The following is a 26,946-nucleotide window of genomic DNA, read 5'->3' on the forward strand; positions in this document are numbered from 1 at the left end:
CGCATGCTTGGTGAGCATGCCAAACTCCCAGCTCCCTCAGTGTGTGTTTTCATATGTGCAAACTCTCCATTTGGTCTTAGAACCTTTTTCCTGGGCTGGCCTTGAACTTCTATCCTCCTGCCTCTTCCCTGGAGTAAATGGGACCATAGGAATATGCCACTACATGGAACACCCACAAAACTTCTAAAGAAATTTAGGAATATTTTCTTTTCTTTTGGCAAAGAGATAATGTGTTTAAGATAGTCAAGATGTACACAAAACAAAAAGACAAACACAGTGTTGACAGGTGGTAAGATCTAGTGAATTGTTTTTCCTTTAGAATACTAGAATGAGAAATGTCAAGCCTAATTAATTCGCTTTGCAACGTTCTTTCCTTTGTTGTAAATATCTGAAGTGATTAATAGTGGAAACTATGAAAATAAAAAGAGTTACTAACCTGAAGACAATTATTGTTCATTCATAAAACAATATTAGTTGGGCAAGTTTATTTATTTATTTATTTTTATTTTTTATTTTTTTTGCCAGTCCTGGGCTTGGGCTCAGGGCTTGAGCACTGTCCTTGGACTTTCTCAAGGCTAGAGCTCTACCACTTGAGCCTCAGCACCACTTCCGACTTTTTGCTATGTATGTGGGTTATTGAGGAATCAAACCCGGGTCTTCGTGTATGCTAGGCAAGCACTCTACCACTAGGCCAGACTCCCGGCCCGCAAGTTTATTTTTTTAAAGAAAACTATTGCTAATTTTCAGGGATGTTTTCTGGTTTTCACTAGCTGATTTTTCACATTACTTAATAACCTGTACTTTTTTTTTTTTTTTTTTGCCAGTCCTGGGCTTGAGCTCAGGGCCTGAGCACTGTCTTTGGACTTTCTCAAGGCTAGAACTCCACCAGTTGAGCTTTAGCACCACTTCCGGCTTTTTTCTATGTACATGGTACCGAGGAATCGAACCCGGGCCTCCCTGCATGCTAGACAAGCACTCTACCACTAGGCCAAACTCCCAGCCCATGTACTTGTTTTTTTATGTGATTGAAAACACTTCACAAACAAATGTCAATTGATTCACAATGTGTGGGTCAGACATTTCACCATTTGCTATCATAAATAGCACTTTGATGAACTCTTTAGGGAGTACAAAATAGTTTCTGCATTGTAACTTTCATAAAATGGATTCCCAAGTATGAAATTACATAGTTTACAAAGCATAAAAAAATGTACGCTTTCCTTTTCCTTTGCATCACTTTCAATGTTTTTTAACACCACTGAATCTATTTATAAAGCTACTAACAATGTGTAAGAAAATGTGTAAGAAAACAGCTTTCATCTGATGCCATTCCCCAAATGGTTTGGGAAGCAGTCTTTCATTAATGTTTTATTCTACATGCCTTTTGTGAATCTAGAGGACGGCAACTGAATTTCCTCTTTGGTCAATTGTCCACTATGTCTTTTAGGTTGGTTGATTTCTTGGGGTCTTTGTTAACCCTATTTGCATAGAATACTAACAATCTCTTCTCAGAGAAAGACTTTCTTGTGTGTGTGGCTTTCTGCCTCCAAGTTATTACACACTCAACATTCAGACAGCAATGCAAAGGGGAAACCAGCAAAAGCAAGAAAGGCAAGTGGCATATTTTTCTGTGCCAGGCAACTAAAGTAAAAGTTGATGGTACTGCAGTGAGTAGATTCTCTTCCTTTACCTATGCCAGAGCTCATTTTATCACTATATATTAGAAGTTATCAAACAATGCATTTTCTATACTATGCAATACCAGGAGGGCAGCATAGCCTAGGTGGATCTGTGGGAGACACGGTAGTTCCACAGTCTGGTACCATTCCAAACCCTTCTCTTAAGATGATTTCATTAGGACTAGGAGTTTTAACTAGTGGTAGAGTGCTTGCCTAGCATGCACAAAGACCCGGTTTTGATTCCTCAGTACCACATACATAGAAAAAGCTGGATGTGGAACTGTGGCTCAAGTGGTAGACCTCTAGCCTAAGGACAGTGCTCAGGCCCTGAGTTCAAGCCTCAGGCAAAAAAAAAAATGATTTCATTAGAGTGTTTGACTTGATTCTATAACCATTTCCTGAATAGTTGGCAGTTCTGCAATTTTTCCTCCCCATACAATTAGATCAAGGGCAAGAGGGAAACATAAATACAGATTGCCTGGCTTTGAAGTGAAGGTAGATCAACTGAACTATTTTCATTCCAGACTAGTGAGTTAGTATCCAAAGCCAGTCTTTAGGATCAGGACAGAGGGTTCAACTGCTACTAAAACTACACCTCACCATGCAAAGAACTTTCCCAAGTTTCTCTATTCAAAACATGGGGATTATAGTAGCTCTTCTTCCTATTCAAGGACTATTTTTTCATTCATTCATTCAGGTACATACTATGCAAGCACTCTATCACGAAGCTACATCACCAGATCCAAAGGGTCATGTTAAAGGTTATGTTATAGTGCAACAGTGTAGTTGAGTGGTAGCCTCAGGGTTCAAAATAAACAGCTATACAAACCATAAGCAGAAAAAACAAAACAAAACAAAAAACCATAAGCAGCTGGGCGTGATGGCTTATACCTGTAATCCTAGCTACTCAGAAGGCTGAGATCAGAGGATTTTGCTTCAAAGCCAACCCCGGCACTAAAGTCCCTGAGACTCTTATCTCCAATTAATCACTAGAAAACTGCAAATGGCCTTGTGGCTCAAGGGGTAGGTAGTAGCCTTGAGCTGAAGAGCCCAGGGACAATGCCCAGGTCCAGAGTTCAATTCCCTAGATCAACAACAACAACCAAAACACCAAACCATAAGCAACCTAATGCTATTTCAAGAGAAACATATTTTTGAGAATGAATAAGGCAAGTACTATTATATGTTGACAAATAGCTTTTTTATTTATTTTTATTTTTTGACAGTATTGTGGCTTGAACTCAGAGCCTTTTTTTTTTTACTTGAGGCTGGCACTCTACTACTACTTGAACCATATCGCTATGCCTCTACTTCTGTTGGTTTTTTTTTTTTTCCTGGTTAATTAGAGATAAGGATCTCATACACTTTTCTGTCGGGACTGGCTTCAAATCTTGATACTCAGATGTCAGTCTCCTGAGTACCTAGGACTTCAGGTGTGAGCCAGCAGTTCCTGGAACAAATTGATTTAAGTTAAAAAACATAAATGACGGTGCCGGGAGTTTGGCCTAGTGGTAGAATGCTTGCCTTGCATGCACAAAGACCTGGGTTCAATTCCTTGGTACCACATACATAGAAAAAAGCTGGAAATGGTGCTGAGGCTCAAGTGGTAGAGCTCTAACCTTGAGAAAGTCCAAGGACAGTGCTCAGTCCCTGAGCTCAAGACCAGGACTGGCAAAAAAACAAAACATAAATGACTTAATTTTTACTGCTTACTTTGGAGGTCCTAACAGGTCCTCCTAAGAGGCTATACGCCTCCCTAAAAGGGAATATTTGGACTGAATAGGCTCCTGGAATCATCTAAGCCATGCCCTCATTTGACAGAGGGAGAAACTGAGGCCAGGAGAGGTAATAACCAAGGTAACACTAGTCCAAGATGGCATGGCTAGATAATAACAGCTAGAATGCTCATTTAGAAGGCCTGAATCTCCTCTCTTCTCATCTACAGTAGCTAAGAAGTTACTGTAGATCAAGTAAAGAAGTTCCTGTTATTGTTGATGTTGTTGTTAGCATTTTAAGGCAAGTTCTGTCTATGTAGCCTCATACTCATAATCTTCCTGCCATAGCAGCTCAAGTGATAGAATCACAAGTATGCCCAATTCTTTATCTTCTTTAATAGAAATTTTCTGCAGTCGCCCCTTCCCTTTAAATCTAGGTGCACAGTAAAATCCCTTTCACTTTAAAAAGGTTAAAAATATGTACACAAAGTTTTTGATGATGGAATGAACTTACATAAATATAAAACCTATGTCTAAAGGTTTGAAAAACAAGTGCCAGAGAGCAGATTTGAATCAAACAAAATCCTTTTTTAGAGTCAGATATAATATTTTCTCTCAGCCAGTGGATAGTGCAAACACACAGAACGAAGGTCACTGAAATGAAGTGGAACCAGTTTGACAGAGAGTATGTAATCTGGTTTCAACAGATTGATTAATATGAGAAAAAAATACAGTTGTTAGCCATGAAGGAGACAGGCTGTGAAGGTTTTGTCATTAAAGAGAAGCTCATTACAAAAGAGAATAGACTTCCTCTCTCCCCGATCGCCATTTTTTTCCAGTACTGGGGCTTCATGGTCGGGGCACTGTTCTTGTCAAGGCTAGCACTCTACCACTTGAGCTACAGTACCACTTCCTGTTTTTTCTGTGTATATGGTACCAAGGAATCGAACCTAGGGCTTTATGCATGCTAGGCAAGCACTCTATCACTGGGCCACACTCATACTCTCCCACTTGGTTGTTTTTTTTTTTTTTTTTTTTTTGCCAGTCCTGGGCTTGAGCTCAGGGCCTGAGCACTGTCCTTGGACTTTCTCAAGGCTAGAACTCTACCACTTGAGCCTCAGCACCACTTCTGGCTTTTTTCTATGTATGTGGTACCGAGGAATCGAACCTGGGTCTTCATGCATGCTAGGCAAGCACTTTAACCACTAGGCCAAACTCCCGGCCCTCTCCCACTTGTTTTTAAAGTTAACCATTTAATTAAAAGTGAAATAAAATTCTCCATAGTACAGATTGCAATAAGGAAACGGTATCCGGAAATGATTTTGTTCTTAAAAGATTGGGAAAACAAGCAGCAAGCTGGTGTATGTGGAGTTGTGAGAAATCACAGTAATGGATATTTCAATATTAACAGATATTGGTGAATGAGGTTTAAAAATGGAATTGTATGCTGGATGTTGGTGGCTCACACCTGTGATCCTAGCTACTTAGAAGGCTGAGATCTGAGGAATGAGATTTGACCCTATCCCAGGCAGAAAAGCCTGTAAAACTCTCATCTCCAATTAACCACCCAAAAGCTGGAAGTGAAGCTGTGGTTCAAGTGGTACAATGCTAGTCTTCAGGGTAAAGAGTTAAGGAACAGTGCCCAGACCCTAAGTTCAAGTCCACTCATTCTTGCAAGTGCCAATAAAGCTGCATGCTTAGATGTAGAGCTTATATAATTTGTCAAAATCATGAATTAGGGTTTTTTCCCCTTCAATTTCTTTCATGATTCAACAAATTCTCCTTTTCTTTTATATATGTCCCCCAATGTAAATAGGATTTAACAAATAACCAGATACACAGAATTCTTTCACTGCACACATACACGTGTCCACACATACGTGTAAATAGTAAAAAAAAAAAGTTACTCAAATGAAACATTTTGTATGACAAGAATATTTATCGTGCTTTTTCAAAGTAGTCAGATTGTTATTCCTTTCTTAAAATGTTCAAGTTTAGCATACTGTGGATACTTAACAGCTGTTTCAGAATCCAAATTTCACTTTGATTCTGCAAAAGAGAGGAAATTATAATGAGAGATTTGACTTTGATAGATCTGATGAAGTCCAGACCCTGTCATATTATGCCAGAAAGTAAACACTTACATTTCATCTTAGTCATGTCAACTTCTTCAAGTAAAATCAATAAGGCAGTAAAAATGAGCTGTCTTGAAGTTTTACATCCTCGCTGACCTTTCAACCCTCAAACAAAAGTAGAGAATGGCGATTTTCCTAAAAGGTAAAAATAAGGAAACTAAAGCCGCAAATTGGTATATATTTAAATTTATCTCAACAGCAAGAAATATCAAGTTAATGACGAGTGAGTGGGACTTTCACATTGATGACAATAGTGAATGAAGCCAACATTTTGCTCTTGTGGAAAGTCACACGTTGCTTCGTGGCTGCGTTTTATGTCTACAATCATGGTATCTCTAGCAAGGCTGAGTGAGTGCACTGGTATTTTTCTGACTCATAGAAATGCCAGTGTGCCTCCTACTGAATCACCCTCCTCACTTCCTGGGGTGCCTGGGTGTTCCAAGACATTAATGGAGGATTAAATTAAGGTTGCCATGACAGCTGCTTAAATTCTGTCATGATAATATCAACAGATGTAGTCCAGTGCTCCCTAGAAGTTTGAGTTTTTTCCTTCCCAAAACTTTCAATGATTTTAATAAATAAATCTCTTCAATAAGGTTGTTTTAATGAAAGGTAAATTTTTTTGGGGGGTGGCTAACCTATCTACCTTGATTTATGAACATATACCTCATCTTTTTTTTTTTTTTTTTTTTTTTTTTTTGCCAGTCCTGGGCTTGAGCTCAGGGCCTGAGCACTGTCCTTGGACTTTCTCAAGGCTAGAGCTCTACCATTTGAGCCACAGCATCATTTCTGGCTTTTTTCTATGTGTGTGGTACCAAGGAATCAAACCCCAGTCTTCGAGCATGCTAGGCAAGTACTCTACCACTAGGCTAAACTCCTGGCCACCTCATCTTTTTTTTTTTAACATAAAATTTATTCCATCCAGCACTTGCTGATGTTGCTTATTGTATTTTCAGACAGAAATGGGTAATTGAGGGGCATAATTCAAATGGTAGGCTACCCACCTAACACAAACAAAGCTCTGAATTCAAATCTCAATATTGAAAAAAAAGAAATTAAAATGAATAATATCAAAGTTGAAGTAAAAAACAGTTTTTTTTAAGTATGGAAGTTTGAATTTGAGGAAATGAATTGTAATACCTTAAGTATTCTCCAGCTTTACTTTGGGGTGAAAGAGCTGGTTATATAAGTTTCAGTATTTATATAAATTACCTTTGTGAGAACCTATGTATGGTGATAAGATGTTTAGCCCTGTTGTCACTCTCTTTGAATCAACAGAACCCCCAGTGAGAGCAGTAGTTCCTACCAAGCCTCTATTTTTACTTGTAGAATCCTACTGTGGGCAGGTTTCCAGAACCTTCTGGGAGGATTAACCTAAAGCCTCAGCTCCTGAGAAACACAGTGAGTCATCAAAGTGGACATTACAAAAAAATTCAGTGACCTCAAGGTTTATTAAAATGCTATTACTAAAGGATTTTTTTTTTTTTTTGGTCTGTTGTGGGGCTTGAACTCAGCCTAGGTGTTGTTCCTGAGCTCTTCAGCTCAAGACTAATGCTCTATCATTCTGAGCCACACTATTTCCAGTATTCTAGTGTTTAATTGGAGATGAGTCTCACAGACTTTCCTGCCCAGCTGGCTTTGAACCATGAGCTTTCTCAAGGCTAGCATTTTATCACTTGAGCCATATCACCCATTCCGGCTTCTTCTGTGAAAGTGGTACAGAGGAAACCAACCCAGAGCTTCAAGCATGCTAGGTACTCTACCACTAGACCACCACACCCCTGGTCGAGTCCTTAATTTCAGTTTGTTGTTTGTTTTGGGTTGTTTTGAGATAGGGTCTTGCTATGTAGCCCAGGCTGACTTCAAACTTGTAATGCCATTGCCTCAACCTTCTGAGTGTGGAAATTACAAACATGTGCCCCCATGATAGGCTACTGATGAGCTTTATTTTTATTTATTTATTTTTTGGTGGGTCATGGGGCTTGAACTCGGCCTGGGCACTGTCCCTGAGCTCTTCAGCTCAAGGTTACTGCCCTACCCCAGGAGCCACAGTGCCACTTCTGGTTTTCTAGTGGTTAATTGGAGATAAGAGTCTCACATTCTTTAGTGTGGGGCTGGTTTTGCACCTTGATCCTCAGGTCTCAGCCTCCTGAGTAGCTAGGATTACAGACGTGAGCCACCACATTTGGCACCAATTAAATGTTTTAACATAACTTTTGAATAAATTATTCTCATAGTTCTAACATCAAGAAGTTTATGAATGCACTGAAAGGTCCATCTACCATATCTTCCACCTGTTGAGTACACATTCCCCAACACTTAGTGTGTCCTGGTTTAACACATACAGAAGCTACACTTTGTCCACTTTTTTACTTAAAGGAACCACAGAAATCTTAGTATTAAAAATATAAAGAACTCAGTCAGGTTCTAGTGGCTCACACCTGTAAGTCTAGCTATTCAGAAGGTTCTAAGTCAGTCTGGGCAGAACATTCTATGAGACTCTTATCTCCAATTAACCACCAAAAACCTGGAAGTGGGACCGTGGCTCAAGTAGTAGAATGCTGGCCTTGAGCAAAAATGCTCAGTGACAGCACCCAGGATGTCACAATGAAAAAAAGAAAGATTTTTTTCTTTCTTTCTAGCTGTATAACTCAATGTATATCAAAATTAAACAAGTGTCCTATTGATTTAGTTTGCTCCAATAATTTACTATTTTCAATAATACTATATGCATTCATTTTCCACTACTAAAATATCAGAGACAGTGAACTTAGAAAAGTCTTACTTTGGACCACAGGTTTTTCTTTTTTGGGGTTCTGTACTTGATTCATTGGATCTGTTGGGTAGGAACTGCGGTCAGGACGCATATTATGGTTGGAATAATGTAATGGAGCTTAACTGCTTATGGCATGGCCAGGATGAGAAATATAAAGAACTAAGGAACTGGGGTTCCACAATTTCCTTCAGAGGCACAATTCCCAATAACCTAAACACCTTCTACTAGCTTCTACCTCTCAAAGGTTCAACCATGTCCTTATGTGACCATTCTGGGGACCAAGCCTTTAAAACAATGACCGTTGGGGGAACATTTATGAGAACAATGACACTATCAGAAATACCTTATCTCTCTTAAGTGTGGAACTATATCTTTGGGATAAATCCCTAGAAGTAAAATTGGAGGTTCCAAGTATAGATACATTTGTAAGTTTGATAAATACTGCCAAATTCCTGTTTCCTGAGAGCTCAGCCAAAGTAGTGATGCCAGAACATAAATTCTTTTCGATGAGGAATAAATATACAATGAAAGTAGGTTACCTATTAAAGAATTGGAAGAAATTAGGACACGTTTAATTCAGCAATTCAGAGCTCATTTTCACTGAAAAATACATTCAAAAGAACTTCTTATGCATTGAAGGTGTGCCAAGAGCTTTTAGGAACTTGGGATACATTACACAAACAGATCAGATGAAAATCTTTAGTGTGAAACTTGCATTTAAGTTCTCCATGTTGGAACTATCTGCTGCTTCCTAAGAAGCCAGTTAAATGTCAAAATCCTGAAACCGATCTGTTGAGATCTTGAGCATGGGTGCCAGACATATGCTACAAGTGTTATTTAAAAACGAAGTAGAGGCAATGTTGCATATGATGTCGTAACTCACCATCAGGTCCTTTAAAAACACACACTAGCAATAGAGCTCTTTTTATCTGACTCCATCTGCTGTTGGTGGTGATCAGCATACTGTGGACACTGTGGTATCATCTGAGATTAGGTTGTGAAATAGGAAGTGGAGTTACAAGCCGATTTGCAAATGTATGCAAACTGTTGGGTTCTATGGCTTGAAGGGTGCCCAATTCAGGTTGGGGGAGTAGGGAAGGAAAGGTTATCAGCACATTCTTATCAGGGCAGTTTCCTTTTCACAGAAGACTGTCCTTGTTTTGATTTCAGAAAGGGATTGCTGGGCATTCTATGGAAAATAGTTTTAGAAGCTTACAACAGCAACACTCTGTAGGCTGAACAAAAGCATATTTGTATATGCTGAACAAAGGCATGGAAGAGAACATACTGAAACTAAGGGAGTAGGTTAAATGTAAGAGTATAGTAGTCTCTCAACCTTAATTTTGTGCTGGTATTGGGGATGGAACTCTGAAGCCTAAGAGCTATGTATGGGTTTCTTTCCCCCCTAAAAGCTTTTGCTCTACCACTTCCGAGTCACACACCTCCACTGACTACTAGTTTTTGCTGATTAGTTGGAGATAAGAATGTTGTGGACTTTTCTGGTCTGGCCGGTTTAAGACCTTGATTCTCAGATCTCAGCCTCCAGGGTAGCTAGGATTACAGGTGAGCTGAGCCGCTTCAAGATAATTAAACAACAACAACAACGACGACAACTCATCATAAGCATGTTAGGAGGCTATCTTAAAACGTTAGCCTTTATCAGTTCATAAGGTTCTACTCTACAGCTTACAACTTTGAAAGCCTTGCCAAGATCACAGTGGATTTAATTTTAAAAACATCCTTTAAAGAACAATTAGGAGTTTAGATTGCGGAAAGAAAGTCAGACATTGTGGCCTTTCAAAAATATGTCACGAAGCACAGAGAAGAGCCATTTCCAGAAATTGCCTCTGAAATCATATGCTCCCTTCCCCCTCCCCCTTTCTGGTTTCTATTAACTTTCCATCCGGGCACCATAAACAGGCCATTCAACTAGTGGTTCATACATATTTCTGATGTCCTGAATAGTTATTGTTTTTTTTTTCCCCCCTGTCAACACATTCTAGAGCTAGAAGAATTAGGGTTTAGGTCAATATTCTCATTTGACGATTGGAATCCTGAGGGTGAAGTGGTCCATGGCAGTAGCCAGCTCTCCCTCCTCACTGCCACAGAACTCGTCGGTCCCTCGATCGCCACCAAACCCCAGCGCCACCTGTGACTTCCGGGGCGGGCGGGGGCCTCCGGAGGAGACCCGCGGGGCCGGCCGGCACGCGTCGGGGAGGGCCGCAGGCTGCTCTAGGCCCCGAGGGGGCCCGGCAGGTCCAGCGCGAAGCGATCGGAGCTCCGCTCCGTCCCTGCAGAGACTGGGGGCGGCGCCGCGTCCGGCCTCCCCGGGGGCGGCGAGCCCGTGACCGCAGGCTGGCAGTGACCGCCCGGCCGGCCGGGGGCCGAGAACCGGGCGGGCAGGGCCCACAGCCTCGCCGCCACTTCCTGGGCTCCACGCCGGACCACCCCAGTCCGCCGTCGGTTTCTCGCCCTTCTTCTTCCCTCGCTTCCCCCCCTCCCGGCGTTTTCACCACACTTCCCACTGCGTGTTGACAAAGTGCGGACGCCCACTCAGCCTCCAGAGCCCGCCGTCCACGCCCCGGCCCCGCCCGCCTCGCGAGCCCCCGGAGCGGGCGCCGCTCCCCGGCCGCGCGCCCCCGCCCCGCCCCGCCTCCGCGCCCACTCGGGCCGTCACGTGAGCCTCCCGCCCCGCCGGCCACGTGACCCCGGCCCCGCCCCGCCCCCCGCCGGCGCCCGCCCCGCCCCCGCGCCGGCGCGCTCCGACGTGCCCTGGAACTTACCCTCCCTCAGAGACCTGCCTGCGGGGACGCCGGGCTGCGGCGGCCGCCTTGTGGGCGCTCACCCGGGCTGGCTGTGGGGTTCCCGCGGCTGCGAGGAGGGAGAGCTGTCCGCCTTGAGGGCCCCGGGCCTGCCTTCGGTAAGGTGTCCGGGAGCCGGGCGCCCGCGGACCCAGGGGAGCCAGCCGGGCGGTGCACAAAGGCGCTCGAGGGCTGGGGCTGTGCCCCGTGAGGGCGGTGGGGGCGGGGGCGTCTGCGGTGGGGGGGGGGCGTGCGGCGCGCGCGCGAGCGCGAGGTGCGGCCGGAGCGCGAGGGGGTCCCGCGCCGGGGGAGGCGGGCGCCGGGGAAGGGGCGGGGGCGGCGCCGCCTGCCCGCCCTCCGGACGACGGGGGCCACCCCGGGGCTTTAAATGGGCCCCAAGTTGTGGCTCCTTTGCCCCCTGGGTTTCTTGACTTCCTGTGTGAGGGCAGCGGCCGCCCCGCCCCCGGGAGGGAGGGTGGCAGGGTGGCGTGTGTGAGTGTGTGAGTGTGCCCGCGCGCGTGTGGTGGAGGTGAAAGGCCGGGCAGGTGCCGGCCTCCCTCCGGGCCTCCCTCCGCGGCCGCCGGGGAAGGCCACCTGGGGCCTCGCTGGGGGTGGGGGGGGGATCTTGACCTTAAACCGGGCACTTTCTTCTCCGCAGTCTACAGACGTGCCCCGCCCCTAATGCATACCCATTTGCTGCCCTCCAGCTCGCCTCGGCGGAATCTCCTCCCCAGTCCTGGAATTAAAAAACCCTCTCCCCCAGTGCACCGTCCTCCTCCCTTCTCCAGATCTGTCTTCCCAGAAGGACGGTCCTCTTGGACGTGTGTCGCGCCGGTGACCTGCAGACCCTCTTGTGTAGAAGAAATGGCCACAGGGTGGTTGTTAGAGAAAAAGGCACGCCCTGCACACACACACACACACACCCCGCCAGTGATGTTTTCCATTTGCCTGAAGCAGCAGTTTACAAATGCTTTTCGCCAAGGTTAAAGCCGAATGTTTGACCAGAATACCTTTTGTCCAGAAAGTTCTAATGTCATTCCGAAGGCGGTGCGGTGGTTTGTAAGGTGTTTGTTTGTTTGTTTTTCCTAAACAGTTTGATTGTGTATTGCTTTATGATTTGTGATGATACAAGGAAGTAGGTTTTATTGACCATGGAGGCACACATGAGGTAAATTAGAGGAAGGATCACGGAGTTCTGGTTCACATTCTGCCTCCAGCTTCTAGAGGTGAGACCTTGGAAGTCTGGATGTTGCAATGAAAAATTATTCAAAAGTATGTGGCTCTTAGCATTGCCATGTCCACACTTCAGGTTGAGAAATGATGGCCTAGAGATATTTGTTCATAATACTTACTTTTCCTTACATGCTCTTTATGAGTAAGACAAACCTGGTTGCTGTATTTTTCTCTTTCATGCTCCCTTGGAAACGTTTCTGAGCTGGCCTTTGGGAACCCTAAGGGCAGGTAGTGAGCTCGGCTACCTTAAGAATTAGACAAACTGGAAACATAGTTACCACTGTTCTGGAGGGATTTCTCTTTTGGGAAAATACAGATAAGAAATTAAGTGAATTGTAACCGGTTATGTTTGTGTGTGTCAGTATTTGATAGACTGTCACTCATACAAAGCTCATTGACTACTTCGTACAACTACCTAGTGATAATAAAAATGAATTCAGAATTAGAGACAAATAAACCACAATAGCGTTTTTGAAAACAGACAATAAAAAGTGGGATGTTGCTCATTGATTCCTAATATGCCACCAGTTTCCTGAGTTATGATTGTATAATCATTAGTACTCTTACTTTGTATGTGTTTTTTTCTTTTTGGTCTGTCCTCGGGCCTGGGCCCTGTCTTTTTGCTCAGGGCTAGAACTCTTATCACTTTGAGTCATAGTGCCACTTTTGGTTTTCTGGTTGTTATTGGAGATGAGAGTTTCATGGATTTTCCTGCTTGGGCTGGCTTCTAACCATCTTCAGGTGTGACCACCAGAGTCGCCACCGAAGCTACCTCTTCTCCATCTCCTCCTCCTCTTCTTCCTCTCTTCCTTTTCTTTTTTACTATAAACAGTTTAGTCACAAATGAATATATATATATATAATACTGTAGAAAGTATATTATTTGCACTTAATCAGCTAACTTTTCTCATTAATTAGAAAATACATGTACAGTGCTTTTTTAATAGACTGATGAAAAGCAAGCTTTACAAATTTAAATTCAAAAATTTTAGACTTGCAGATGACATTAGTGAGAAAAAGATAATCTGGTTTATTGCTTTTCATACTCAATAGTTTTTATATTAATCCAGTAAGAATGATTATTAAGGGAGTATGTGCCATACATAGATCATGAAACTAACTAGAAAATGTATTCAAGATCTTATCATTCAAACAGGGATAATACATTTAAATTGACAGAAATAACACAGTTGTGACTTGTGAAGTTAGTAAGTAGTACTGATGTTTAACTTTTCAGAGAAAATTTTTTTTTTTTTTTGGCCAGTCCTGGGCTTGGGCTCAGGGCCTGAGCACTGCCCCTGGGTTTTTCTCAAGGCTAGAGATCTACCACTTGAGCCACATCACCACTTCTGGCTTTTTCCTATGTATATGGTACGGAGGAATCGAACCTAGGTCTTCATGCATGCTAGGCAAGCACTCTACCAGTAGGCCAAACTCCCAGCCCTAACTTTTCAGAGAAATTTTGCATTGTAATTGTATAATAAAAAGTGGGAAAGAAAAGTAAAATTTGTATTCTATAGTCTAACAATTTTATATGTGAAGATATTCCCCTGCTTCTGGTTTTGGAGATTAATCCCCAGTCTAGCAGTTCTGTCATGTGCTTTACCACCAAGGCACACCCTTTGCCCAATAATTTTAGTTATCATAAATATGCACAATTTTGTAGCATGAATCACACAGGAAAAGGTATCATGGTAACATAGCATCATTGTATCTTACATCATTCTTGGTGGAAGACCTGTCTGCCAGTATTATTGTGGCTTTAATTTTCTCCAGTTAACCTGTCTACTTGGGTCATTTTAGTAGGTGGTTTTTTCTGTGACCATTCATTTCCCTCTTCTTTTCACTGACAACAATAGGTTCCAGTTTGATTTTGAGATTGATTTAAAGTTATCTGCCAAATGCTGTTTCTAAGCTTGTCTCCTCTGTTGAAAGCCTGGAGCTTCTGAAGCTTTAAAGTGCATGAGAGTCACCTATACTTCTAACAAGTTCCCAGATCTTGTGGAGACTTTTGCCTAAATCACAGACCACTGCTGTCTCATAGAAATATAATGCCAGACACCTGTAATTTTAAGATTTCTAGTAAGCATTAAAAAGCAAACAAGGCTGGGAGTTTGGCCTAGTGGTAGAGTGCTTGCCTAGCATGTAGGAAGACTTGGATTTGATTCCTGGGTACCACATACATAGAAAAAAGCCTGAAGTGGTGCTGTTGCTTAAGAGGTAGGGCTCTTGCCTTGAGAAAACCCAAGGACATACTCAGGTCCTGAGCCCAAGCCCAGGACTGGCAAAAAAAAAAAAAAAAAAAAAAAGCAAACAAAAGAGGAAAGTCATGGCACCATGTCATGAGAAAGGGCATCAATGTTTGTGAAGTTATGCACATTCTATCTGGTGAATATAATGTAATTCTTCTATTAATCATAATAAAAAATTATTTAAAAAAACAATAAATGTATGAAATAAACAATAAAAGAGGAAAGTCAAGTGAAATGAATTTGTTTAACTCAGTATGTTCAAACTATTTTTAACATGTAATCAACATGAAAATTATGTTTTTTTGGACTTTTTACATATTTTAACATATTTTACATTGATTGCACATTTCCAATTTTCAGTCTACATCAACTAATGACTGTTGAATAAGAGATCTGAATCTAAAATCTAGACTGGAAGCAGTCAGCCCATAGCTAGTGGCTACTGAATTGTGCAACATATCTGAGTCTGAAATCTAGACCACTGCTGTTCTAAATGTATTTTTCAGTCATCCCAGTAGTAATCCGTGGGTCCCACCTCATACTTACCTGTCATTAGAATATCTGAGGCTGGAACCTAGTATTGGAGATTTAAACTTTGTGAGTGGTATGCCTGTGAAATGAATGAGATCCTGGAATAGAAAAGGGGAAAACTGCTGAAATTGGAATAATTTTAGATGTCATTATATATCACTACTGTTTGATTGCGTATGACAAATATGCCACACTACTATAAGAATAATGGGAAGTTGAGTTCTAGGTATATGGAAATTCTGGACTGTTTTTGTAGGTTTTTTTTTGGGGGGGGGAGGGTTGGTCATGGGGCTTGAACTCTGGGGCTTGAGCTCTTCTGCTCAAGACTAGCACTGTATCCCTTGAGCCACAGCACCACTTTCTGTTTTCTGGTTAATTGGAGATAAGAGTCTCAGTCCTTTTGTGCCCTGGCTGGCTTTGAACCTCAGTCCTCAGATCTCAGCCTCCTGAGTAGCTGGGATTACAGGCATGAGCCACTGGCACCAGCTGTTTTTGTAGTAATTGTGTAACTTATTAAACTCTTCTGAAATAATTTTTTAAAACATTTTGTTTAAACGGTGCCATTGCTAAGAGCATGTGAATCAGTGATCTACATCACAAATGACTTTGTCCACTGCAGTTCAGATGGGCAGGCTAGTTTTAGGTCTGGGATGGTAATAGTATTTTGCCATCAGATCTAAAACTTACATAGTGCTTATTGTATTGAGTTTTATGCATTCTAATATATGGTATGAACCACTATTAAGCTTCATTTTGCTGATGGAAAAATATGAGGATCACAGTTCAAATGACATGTCTTAGCTTACCCAGATACAGAGACAAAAGATATTTGAGGAAGGATTAATTTCATAAATGATTACCTGTAAATATTTTCTGTTCACAGCTTTTGCTTCCTAGAGTATATTATGTATGACTAAAATTGCTACTCTGTGTCAGGCTTTACAGTTTTGAAAGTTCTTTTTTTCTGTTCTCACAAGGATCTTCTGAGGTTTATATTGTTTCATTTGTTTTACTGATAAGATGCTCAGGGTCTGAGAACCGATAGAAGCAAAGCCTAGACTTAGATTTCAAGCCTCTGACTGACTCTGAATTCTGTGCTTTTTCTGTTCTTCAGCAGAATTTAAATATGTTATGATGTAAGAGTGATACAAAACTTGGTTGAAAGTTGTTTTTAAAAAATTCCATTTGGAGCCGGGCATGATGGCTCATACCTGTAATCCTAGCTACTCAGGAGGCTGAGATCTCAAGGTTCAAAGCCTGTCTTGGCACAAAAGGACCTGAGACTTTTATCTCTAGTTAACCTCTAGGAAAGGGGAAGTGGGGCTAGGCTCAAGGGTAGGGCAGTAGCCTTGAGCTGAAGAGCTCAGAGACAGCGCCAGGCCAAGTACAAGCCCCATGACCCACAAAATTAAAAAAAAAAAATCCAGTTGGGTGCCAGTGGCCCAGGCCCATAATCCTAGCTACTCAAGAGATCTGAGGATTGCAGTTCAAAGCCAACCCAGGTATGAAAGTCTGTGAGACTCTTTTCTCCAATTAACCACCAGAAAACTAGAAGAGGTGCTGTGGCTTAAGTGGTAGAGTGCTATCCTTGAGCAGAAGAGCTCAGGGATACCGTCCAGGCCTAGAGTTCAAGCCCCACTACTGACAAAAAAAAATTCCATTTTATTTAGATATGTTATCTATACACCAAAGTATATGGATACTCAGTAATAGAAATGAGCAACAAATACGTATAACCAAAAGGATGAACCTCAGAAGTACTAATCTTAGTGAAACAAGTCAGACAGAAGGCTACAGTATCCAGTATCCTCTGATTGGTATTTTTCTACTAACACACTTTTATTTCCTTTAATAAGCAATTTTCATTGTAATACTATCATGCTTTAATTAGGTACTTCGTTCACATTTTCTCTTTCTGTTATCACAAGACTTTTTTCTTTTTTTTTTTTTTGCCAGTCCTGGGACTTGAACTCAGGGCCTGGGCACTGTCATTTGGCTTTCTCAAGGCTACCTGGGCCACATCACCAGTTCCAGTTTTTTCTGTGTATGTGGCACTGAGGAACTGAACCAAGGGCTTTGTGCATACTAGGCAAGCACTCTACCCCTAGGCATGCTTGCTCCTAGCCCAATACTTTTTTTTCTTTGCCAGTCCTCGGGCTTGAACTCAGGGCATAGGCACTGTCTTTGGGCTTTCTCAAGGCTAGAGCTCTACCAGTTGAGCCGCAGTACCACTTTTGGTTTTTTAATGTATGTGGTATTTAGGAATCAAACCTGGGTCTTCATGCATGCTAGGCAAGCACTCTTTACCACTAGGCCAAACTCCTGGCCCAACTTTATATTAAAACTGAGTTTTTACATCATATTTCAAATGTAATGTTTTGCAAACAAGTATTCAAGAAAAAAACTATATGCAATCAGTGGCACATAAATTTAAGAACATAATTAAAACTAAGCTGAATCTTTGTACGTCATAGTTACATATTGCTCTATATGATATAATGAATCAATGTATGCCTATGGAATATATATCCTATCATAGATCTATATGTCTATATACATATATTTATATCTCCAAATTCATGTTAATGACCTGGAGTACCTGAGTATTGAGTCGCTGCTCTTGTATTGTTTAGATCTAATACCCATATATCAAGGAGACCTTGCGCCTTTTGTTCCTTTGATCTTGGCTTATCTCAACATGATTTGCTCTAGTTCCATCAACTTAGCTTTGAATGGCATTATTTTATCTTGTCTGGTGGCTATGTACAACTCCATTGTATGCCCATCACAATGGCTTATGCCTTTAATCCTAGCTACTCAGGAGGCTGAGATCTGAGGATCAGGATTCAAGGCCCGCCTGAGCACAAAAGGACCTGAGACTCTTATCTCCAATTAACCCCTAGAAAAGGGGAAGTGGGTCTTGGCTCAAGGGTAGGGTGGTAGCCTTGAGCTGAAGAGCTCAGGGACAGTGCTGAGACCAAGTTCAAGCCCCATGACCCACAAAAAAAGAAAAAAAAAGACCTCTATTATATGTATATACCACATTTTTTGATTTTTTGTATCTATTCTTCTGTATTGGGTCATCTGGGTTTCTATCTCTTGGCTATTGTCACACAAGACTCCTTTGAAGTTGTGGGTTTTTTTTTTTTTTTTTTTGCCAGTCCTGGGCTTGAGCTCAGAGCCTGAGCACTGTCCTTGGACTTTCTCAAGGCTAGAGCTCTACCACTTGAGCCCCAACACCACTTCAAGCTTTTTTCTATGTATGTGGTACCGAGGAATCAAACCTGGGTCTTCTTGCATGCTAGGCAAGCACTCTACCACTAGGCCAAACTCCTGGCCCCTAAAGTTTGTTTTTGATGTTTTACAGAGGAATATACCATAATTTAGGCATTCATGAGTTGATATATTGAAGTTGTTTAGTTTGTGACTATTATGAAAGTTCATGTGAGGCCTTATGTGAGCTTTCATTTCTGCAGCTCTTGGATAAATAACTAGAAAGGAGATTTGTGTATTGTATAATATATGTCTAACTTCATTAGAATCTGCCAGATTGTTTTCCAGAATGACAGTACTATTTTTACATTCCTACCTGCAATGAATGTGAATTCATTTTGCTGGTATTCTTAACATTAACATGCTCTTTTTTGGTATTTCTTAAAATCATTTTGATAAATTGGTAGTGATACTGGTGGTTTTATTGTATTTATTTATCTTTTGGTCAGTAGTGGGGCCAAGGTGCTGTCCCTGAACTTTTTAGCTCAAAGCTAGTGCTCTACTACTTGAGTCACAGCACCATTTCCATTTTTTCTTGTTGTTGTTGGTTTTTTTTTTTTTTTTTTGGTGGTTCATTGGAGAAAAGTCTTTAGTGCCCAGGCTGGGTTTGAACTGTGATCTTCAAATCTCAGCCTCCTGAGTAACTTGGATTGCCTGGCTGACACTGGTGGTTTTAATTTGCAATTATTAAGAGTTTTGTTTGACAGTGTATTGGGGTATTTTGCTCCAAAATAAGCTCTACATATTTAAGAGTACAGTTTGGTCATATGTACTTTTTTGTGCACATACGTGGTTTGAATGTGGGATTTGAGTGTGTCCTCACTGTGTCCGTATTTGAAGGTGATGTACAGCCTTCTAAGAGGTGGCAACTGGGGGCCGGGAGTTTGGCCTAGTGGTTAAAGTGCTTTTCTAGCATGCATGAAGACCTGGGTTTGATTCCTCGGTACCCCACATACATAGCAAAAAGCCAGAAGTGGTGCTGAGGCTCAAGTGGTAGAGCTCTAGCCTTGAGAAAGTCCAAGGACAGTGCTCAAGCCCTGAGCTCAAGCCCAGGACTGGCAAAAACAAAAACAAAAAAAGAGGTGGCAACTGGAGGAATTAATTAGATCCTTAAAGGTGCCTTTGGAAGGAGTTGATTAAATTCTCATAGGACCTGAGTTGTTTTTGCAAGAAAATTGAGCATGCCTGATGCCTCCCATCGTGCTTTAGATTCCACTTTTTCCATGTGATCTCATTCTTTTTTTTTTTTTTTTTTTTTTTTGCCAGTCTTGGGCTTGAGCTAAGAGCCTGAGCACTGTCCTTGGACTTTCTCAAGGCTAGAGCTCTACCACTTGAGCCTCAGCACCACTTCAAGCTTTTTTCTATGTATGTGGTACCGAGGAATCAAACCCGGGTCTTCATGCATGCTAGGCAAGCACTTTAACCACTAGGTCAAACTCCCGGCCCCTTCTGGCTTTTTTCTATGTATGTGGTACCGAGGAATCGAACCCGGGTCTTCATGCATGCTAGGCAAGCAGTCTACCACTAAGCCAAACTCCCGGCCCTTCTTTATATTTTTTAATTTTTATTTTTCTGACTAAAGTTGGTTTCTTTTCTTTTCCCCCTCCCTTCCTCTCTTTCTCTCTTTTCTGCTCAAGGCTGGAGCACTACCCGGTTGAGTTAAAACTCTGCTTCTGGTCCTTTCATGAGTTTATTTACTATCAGTAGAAATTCTTTGGGGCCGGAAGTTGGACCTAGTGGTAAAGTGCTTGCCTAGCATGCACAAAGACCTGGGTTCAATTCCTTGGTACCACATACAGAGAAAAAAGCTGGAAGTGGTGCTGAGGTTCAGTGGTAGAGCTCTAGCCTTGAGAAAGTCCAAGGACAGTCCTCAGGCCCTGAGCTCAAGCCCAGGACTGGCAAAAAAAAAAAAAAAAAAAAAAATTCTTTGGAAAAGTCTCTGTTTAAATCTTTTGCTTTTTATTAGGCTGCTTTTTGTTAACATGTAACAAGTTCTTTATATATTCTAGATAAGTTTTTAAAAATATACTTTTGCAACCATATTCTCCAAATCTTCAGTATTACTACTGTTCAGTTTCTTACTGGTGTCTTTTCAGTGGCCAACCAGAGGTCTCTGCTTCTAACACAGAGGAGCCAATTGTTTCCCCATGGAAGCATTTGATGTTGGGGATTATGAAAACTAGCCAAAAGCAGGAAAAGCTTATGTGGGCATCTTTTTGAACCATTAAAAAAAATAAGGGATGTGTACTGGGCAGTGGATATGTAAAACTGTTATTTCCTGGTAATTTGAGTACCTAGAAGTTGTGAATTACACATTTACTGATAATTTCCACTTGTCCAGTTTTTTTTAGAGCTACATTATAATTTTAATTTGAGTGTGTGTGTGTGTGTGTGTGTGTGTGTGTGTGTGTGTGTAGGCCTCATGCTTTCTAGGTAGATACTTTACCATTGGAGCCATTTCTCATGTCCCGTTTGCTCTAATTTTTCTAGTAGGGTTTTGCCGGAGATGGCCTTAGATTGCATCGTTCTGCTTAAACTTCTCGTACAGCCATACAGCTGGCATTAAAGAGTAGATTTGGAGCCCAACTGTTTTACTTTTTAAATTTTCTTTTTTTTTTTTGCCAGTCCTGGGCTTGAGCTCAGGGCCTGAGCACTGTCCTTGGACTTTCTCAAGGCTAGAGCTCTACCACTTGAGCTTCAGCACCACTTCCGGCTTTTTTCTATGTATGTGGTACCGAGGAATCGAACCCAGGTCTTCATGCATGCTAGGCAAGCACTTTAACCACTAGGCCAAACTCCCGGCCCTAAATTTTCTTTAACCTCAGCTCCTGTGTTTTCCAATTATGTTATCTTTTGCTTATTTTTCTGCCTGGGTATCTAACTACCTTTCTCTACAGATTATATCTTTTGACTACTTTGGCCTCCCACCTTTAGCCACTAGTGCCCCCTTTAGTTGTTTTTAACTAAAATTGTAGATCAGATATTTCATATCTCCTGCGGCTTGAACTCAAAGCCTGGGCACTGCCCTTGGGCTTTCTCAAGGCCAGCACTCTACCACTGGAGCCACAGCACCACTTCAGCCTTTTTTTTTTTTTTTTTGTGGGTCCTGGGGATTGAACTCGGGCTGGGGTGTTGTCCCTGAGCTCTTCAGCTCAAGGCTACCACCCTACCCTTGAGCCAAGCCCCACTTCCTGTTTTCTAGAGGTTAACTGGAGATAAGAGTCTCAGGTCCTTTTGTGCCCAGGCTGGCTGTGAACCTCGATCCTCAGATCTCAGCCTCTTGAGTAGCTAGGATAACAGGTGCCAGCCACCACGCTTGGCTGTACTATTCATTTTTTCTTTTCTTTTCTTTTTTTTTTTTTGCCAGTCCTGGGCTTGAGCTCAGGGCTTGAGTACTGTCCTTGGACTTTCTCAAGGCTAGCACTCTATCACTTGAGCCTCAGCACCACTTCCGGCTTTTTGCTATGTATGTGGGGTACCAAGGATCGAACCCCGGTCTTTGTGCATGCTAGGCAAGCACTCTACCACTAGGCCAAACTCCCAGCCCCTGTACTATTCATTTTTTTAACCAAAGTTGTTTCTTACATAATCAGAAGTCTTAAATGGTATTTGTTTGCCACAGTTAAAAAGTAAGGGGCAGAAATGAAGTTGAAACAGTGTGTGGCAGGTGAGGATAGTGTCAAAGCAGGCCTCAGTGGCTTCTGTGTTTGGAGTGAGTGCAGTACAATCATAATAGATGTTACACTGTCTTATGTTTCTTACAGCTGTTATTAAAAAGTTATGTTTCTAAAATTGTGAGCAAGATTATGTGCTTAGCCTCTTTAAGAAATCTTAGGATTAATAATACATGTTTTATCTTGTAGGTTTAAATGTAACTCCAGGTATTTGCATCTCTTCATCCGAAGGTAAGTTTTGCACTTTTTTTTTTTGAAATAGTGTTACTGTATTAAACTTATTACCCCAGTATTTTGTGTAGAACTAAATTGTAGCTACCAGAATTGTGGCAGTAATTAATTTATTTACCACCTGAGCTTATGGGCTTTATCACAGAGAAGAAAATTACACTTAGGAGAATGATGGTTTCTGCATTTATATTGTATGTACATTATAACCTATTATGGTACATTATAATAGCTTAATACTTGGATACTGAGGAAAATTGTAGGTTACTGTGGAACCTTGGTTTCAGCATCTTGGTAAATCTCAGTTTTCTATGGCATTAGCTTGCTTGAGCAGTGGGTTGACTATATTAGCTCCCTAGAGCTGCAGTACCCAAGTACTGGTTGTATAGCCCTTATTTTAAATGCTTGGGATGGGGAATTTTTTACATTTCCTGTATTTTCCAAATTTTGGAATATTTGCATGTCCATACTGAAATATCTTAGAGATAGGATCCAAGTTCAAATGTGAGATTCTTTTTGTTGTTTTTGTTGTTGTTGGTGTGTGTGTGTGTGTCTGTCAGTAATAAGGGTTTGAACTTGCAGCGTGGGTGTTGTCTTGTTTCTTAGCTTATTTGCTTAACGCTGACACTCTACCCTGTTGAGAAATACTTCCAGTTGTTGCTTTTTAGTGGGTAATTAGGAGTCTTACTGACTTTCCAGTCTGGGCTGGCTTCAAACCATGATCCTCAGTCTCAACCACCTGAGTAGCTTGGATTACAGGCATTTGGCTTATTTGCTTTTGTATACTACATACCCATAGCCCGAAGGGAGTTTTGCATAGTATTTTTATAGAACCTTCTGTTCTAACTGTGACCTATCGCTTGAGGGTAAGTGTAGAATTTTCTTCCTTCCTTCCTTTCTTTCTTTTTTTTTTTGCCGGTCCTGGGCTTGAGCTCAGGGCCTGAGCACTGTCCTTGGACTTTCTCAAGGCTAGAGCTCTACCACTTGAGCCTCAGCACCATTTTTGGCTTTTTTCTATGTATGTGGTACCGAGGAATCGAACCCAGGTCTTCATGTATGCTAGGCAAGCACTCTACCACTAGGCCAAATTCCTGGCCCCTAGAATTTTCTTCTTATACTGTTATTATGTTGGTCTTCAAAAAGTTGGTGATGTTGAATTGGGTGTGATGGATCTGATGTAGCTACTTGGGAGGCTGTGATTTCGAGGATAGCTTTGGTAGCATGAACCTGTCATTCTAGCTACAGTGGGAAACATAAAACAGGAGAATCACTGTTAGGCAGAGGGCTCAGACCCCCCAAAAAAGGATAGAGGCGTGGCAGTAGAGCACCTACCTAACAAGTATCAGGCCCATAGTAGAAATCCTAGTGCCATTAAGAAGAAAAAAAAAAGCATATTTGGTGTTTTTGGATTATGGATGCCCTACCTAATCTAAAAACAAATACAAAGTAAACTATTAATACAAGGTAAAATATTAATGCAGGATCATTGAGGTTCAGCTTTAACTTAAAAATGCTTAGGTAATGCATGTAGTGGGCCTGATTCATGTAAGTTACTGTTTGTGAACCTTTCATAGAAGGTGGAGGAAGTTTGAAGTAGTATGAAAGTTAGGAAAGTTCTCGGATTTTTGATAATGTCCTGTTGAGTTGCTTAGCATTTTTCACTGTCTAGTCATTAGTATTGGTGAGTCATTACATGACTGAAAAATGAATAATTGTAGAGTTATAGTATGTTAATGTGGGACAGTACATGTGATATTTGATATGTTTACTTCCTAAGGTTTGAGATTTGAAAGAAATGTTCTATAAATGACCTGTGTTATGTGATGTTTATAAGTAATATCAAATCTAGATTACATTAAGTTTTTTCTTTGTTCTCTTCTTCCATTTAAATAAAACAACTAGCTACCTTAATACAGCAAGCCATAAAGCCATAATGTGTTATACTATCCTTTTTGAGAGGTGAATATTATAAAATAAAAATGGCTGACAGAAGTGGGAAGATTGTTCCAGGACAAGTGTATATTGAAGTGGAATATGATTATGAATATGAAGCAAAGGACAGAAAGATTGTGATAAAACAAGGGGAGCGATACATCTTGGTGAAAAAGACCAATGATGACTGGTGGCAAGTCAAGCCAGATGAGAATTCCAAAGCATTCTATGTGCCAGCCCAGTATGTTAAGGAGGTCACCCGAAAAGCTCTGATGCCACCTGTGAAACATACCATTGGACTGCCAAATAATTCCATGAAAATGATACAGAGCCTCCATCTTCAGAGATCCACAGAAAATGTGAACAAATTGCCTGAGCTTTCTAGTTTTGGAAAGCCTTCATCATCTATTCAAGGAACAGGCCTTATTCGTGATGCCAATCAGAATTTTGGACCCAGTTATAATCCGAGTCAGACATTCAACCTCAGCCTGGACCTGACCCATAATAATGGAAAATTTAACAATGACTCACATTCTCCTAAAGTTTCCAGCCAGAGTAGGACACGCTTATTTGGACACTTTCCCGGTCCCGAGTTCTTGGACATAGAGAAAACGAGCTTCTCCCAAGAACAGTCTTGTGATTCAGCTGGAGAGGGCTCAGAAAGAATACATCAAGATTCTGAATCTGGAGATGAGCTTAGCAGCAGCTCAACTGAACAAATAAGGGTAAGATTAAAGTAGAATGATGAAACATGCATTCCACTTTGATAGAAGTTGTGTATTTTGGTTGTTAGAGTTATGACTTACTTTGCTTTATATTTCCAGAATGAACTCTGTCCTGATTTAAGTAGCTGGAAAATGTGTAAAATAACTTTTGAAGTTCACAAAGGGTTTTTAGTGGTTTTCATAGTACTTCTACCTTCACAGGACCAGTTCTAATTTGTGAGAACATTATTTCTTCTCTCTTTTGATGGTATGTGTAAGAGAGAAAGGGTTGAAAATTTACCCAGTCTTCTAATAGAAGTTTTACTCTTTTCTATCTCTTAGTCATTCTGACTTTTTTTTTTCCATTTTGACTTATTTGGAAAAGTCTAAATTTTTAGTAAATTTAAAAATCAGTTTTTTGGTTTTTTTTCTGAATGTCATGAGAGAATTCATCAAGTAAACTTAGTAATTAGGTTTTCTGGCAATGTTGTGAAATTATGGTTTTTTTTTTTTTTTTGTCAGTCCTGGGCTTGGGCTCAGGGATTGAGTACTGTTCTTGGACTTTCTCAAGGCTAGCACTCGACCACTTGAGCCTCAGCACCACTTCCGGCTTTTTGCTATATATGTGGTACCGAGGAATTGAACCCGGGTCTTTGTGCATGCTAGGCAAGCATTCTATACCAGTAGGCCAAATTCCCGGCCCTGAAATTATGTTCTTTCTGGGTTGCAACTTTCCTGGTTAGCAGTCTGCCATTTTGAGCTGCAGGTTTTAGTGGTTAATTGGAGATAAGAGTCATACAGATTTTCCTGCCCAGGCTGGCTTTGAACCAGGATCCTCAGATCTTAGCTGCCTTAATAGCTGGGATCATAGTTGTGAGCTACAGGTGCCAGCCAATCTTGCTACTGCTGCAAGTAATGTTTATCAACATTTAAATTTGGTAGTGTTACTGCCTTAAAAAATTTTTTTTTGGTCAGTCAAAGGGCTTGAACTCAGTGCCTGGTACTCAAGGCTAGTACTCTACTACTTTGAGCCAAAGCACCACTTCTAGTTTTCTTGTGGTTACTTGGAGATAAGACAGCGCCTCGTGGTCTTTTCTGCCTGGGCTGGCTTTGAACTTGGGATTCTTAGATCTCAGGCACCTGAATAGCTAAGAATATGGTGTGAGTCACTGGTACCAGGCTTGGTTTTTTATTTTAACAATTCTGATATGTAAGTAATGATATCACATTGTGATTTTGATTCGTGTTTCTCTAATGGTTGTTTGATGTTGAACTTTTTTTTTGGGGGGGGGTGATTGCTGAGCATGTGTTTTACCTTTGAGCTATATTCCCAGTCCCAAACATGTGTGGATATCTGTCACATTTGCAAATATTTTCTCGAGTGTGTGGCTTGTTTTTTCATCCTCTTAGTTAAGGTCTTTCACAAAACAAAGTTTTTAAAATTTTTTAAAATTTTGATGAATTTGTATTTCTCAGTTTTTCTTTTATAGATCATGCTTTTAAGTTTTAAAAGTCACCTTGTAGACATTTTAGGCTTTCCTAGAGAAACAGAACCAGTAGGTTGTGTGTGTGTGTGCCTGTGCGCGCGCACGCGTGCGTGTGTATGTATGTGTGTATGCATGAATGTGTATGCATGTGTGCGTGTATATACACACATATAACTATTTTAAGCATTTGTTTCCTGTAAGTATAGAGGCTTGCACATTTCTCTTGAGTGGAGTGGCAGGCCAGAGACAGTTGGAAAAAGTGATGCAGGACTTCAAAATTGAAGACTGTTGGTGAGGTTTTGTTTTGTTTGGGGTGGGAGTGAAGAGCATTCTTACTGTGTTCATTCAGATCTTCATCTGACTGGATCAGGGCCTCTTCATTATGAGGGAGCGGTCTGCAGCATACATAGTCAGTCCACCTTTAAAAATGTTAATCTCTTCCAAAGCAACTTCATAGAACAGGAAGCATTTAATCAATTATCTGGATGTGGTTTCCCCCTTCAAACTGACAGATAAGCCAGATATG

General features: G+C 41.3%; 1 protein-coding gene and 1 long non-coding RNA gene across 6 annotated transcripts in view; one reads left to right on the forward strand and one right to left on the reverse strand.

Moving 5' to 3' along the window:
- Positions 1-5,335: 5,335 nt before the first annotated feature.
- LOC150046027 (uncharacterized) lies at positions 5,336-11,319 on the reverse strand. 2 transcript variants are annotated; one of them, XR_016532713.1, is made up of 4 exons: positions 9,189-10,418; positions 8,649-8,844; positions 5,539-5,664; positions 5,336-5,443 (listed from the first exon to the last, which is right to left on the reverse strand). It is a non-coding gene; the product is annotated as an uncharacterized LOC150046027 (long non-coding RNA). The 2 variants fall into 2 exon arrangements; XR_016532714.1 differs by lacking the exons at positions 8,649-8,844; positions 9,189-10,418 and adding an exon at positions 11,089-11,319.
- The window catches only part of Arhgap12 (Rho GTPase activating protein 12), an 89,134-nt gene continuing 73,291 nt past the window's right edge, over positions 11,104-26,946 (forward strand). For 3 of the 4 annotated variants that reach the window (XM_090319068.1, XM_090319069.1, XM_090319071.1), the window contains exons 1-3: positions 11,104-11,225; positions 22,259-22,300; positions 24,200-24,954. In XM_090319068.1, the coding sequence (XP_090175194.1) occupies positions 24,277-24,954 (678 nt within the window). In that variant the 5' untranslated portion in view covers positions 11,104-11,225; positions 22,259-22,300; positions 24,200-24,276. Of the gene's footprint in view, positions 11,226-22,258; positions 22,301-24,199; positions 24,955-26,946 lie in introns of those variants that run through there. The other variant, XM_090319072.1, reaches the window with a different exon arrangement.

The sequence above is a fragment of the Megascapheus bottae genome, chromosome 26, assembly GCF_031878675.1.
Source record: "Megascapheus bottae isolate mThoBot1 chromosome 26, mThoBot2.hap1, whole genome shotgun sequence".
In the NCBI taxonomy this organism is placed as follows: Eukaryota; Metazoa; Chordata; class Mammalia; order Rodentia; family Geomyidae; genus Megascapheus; species Megascapheus bottae.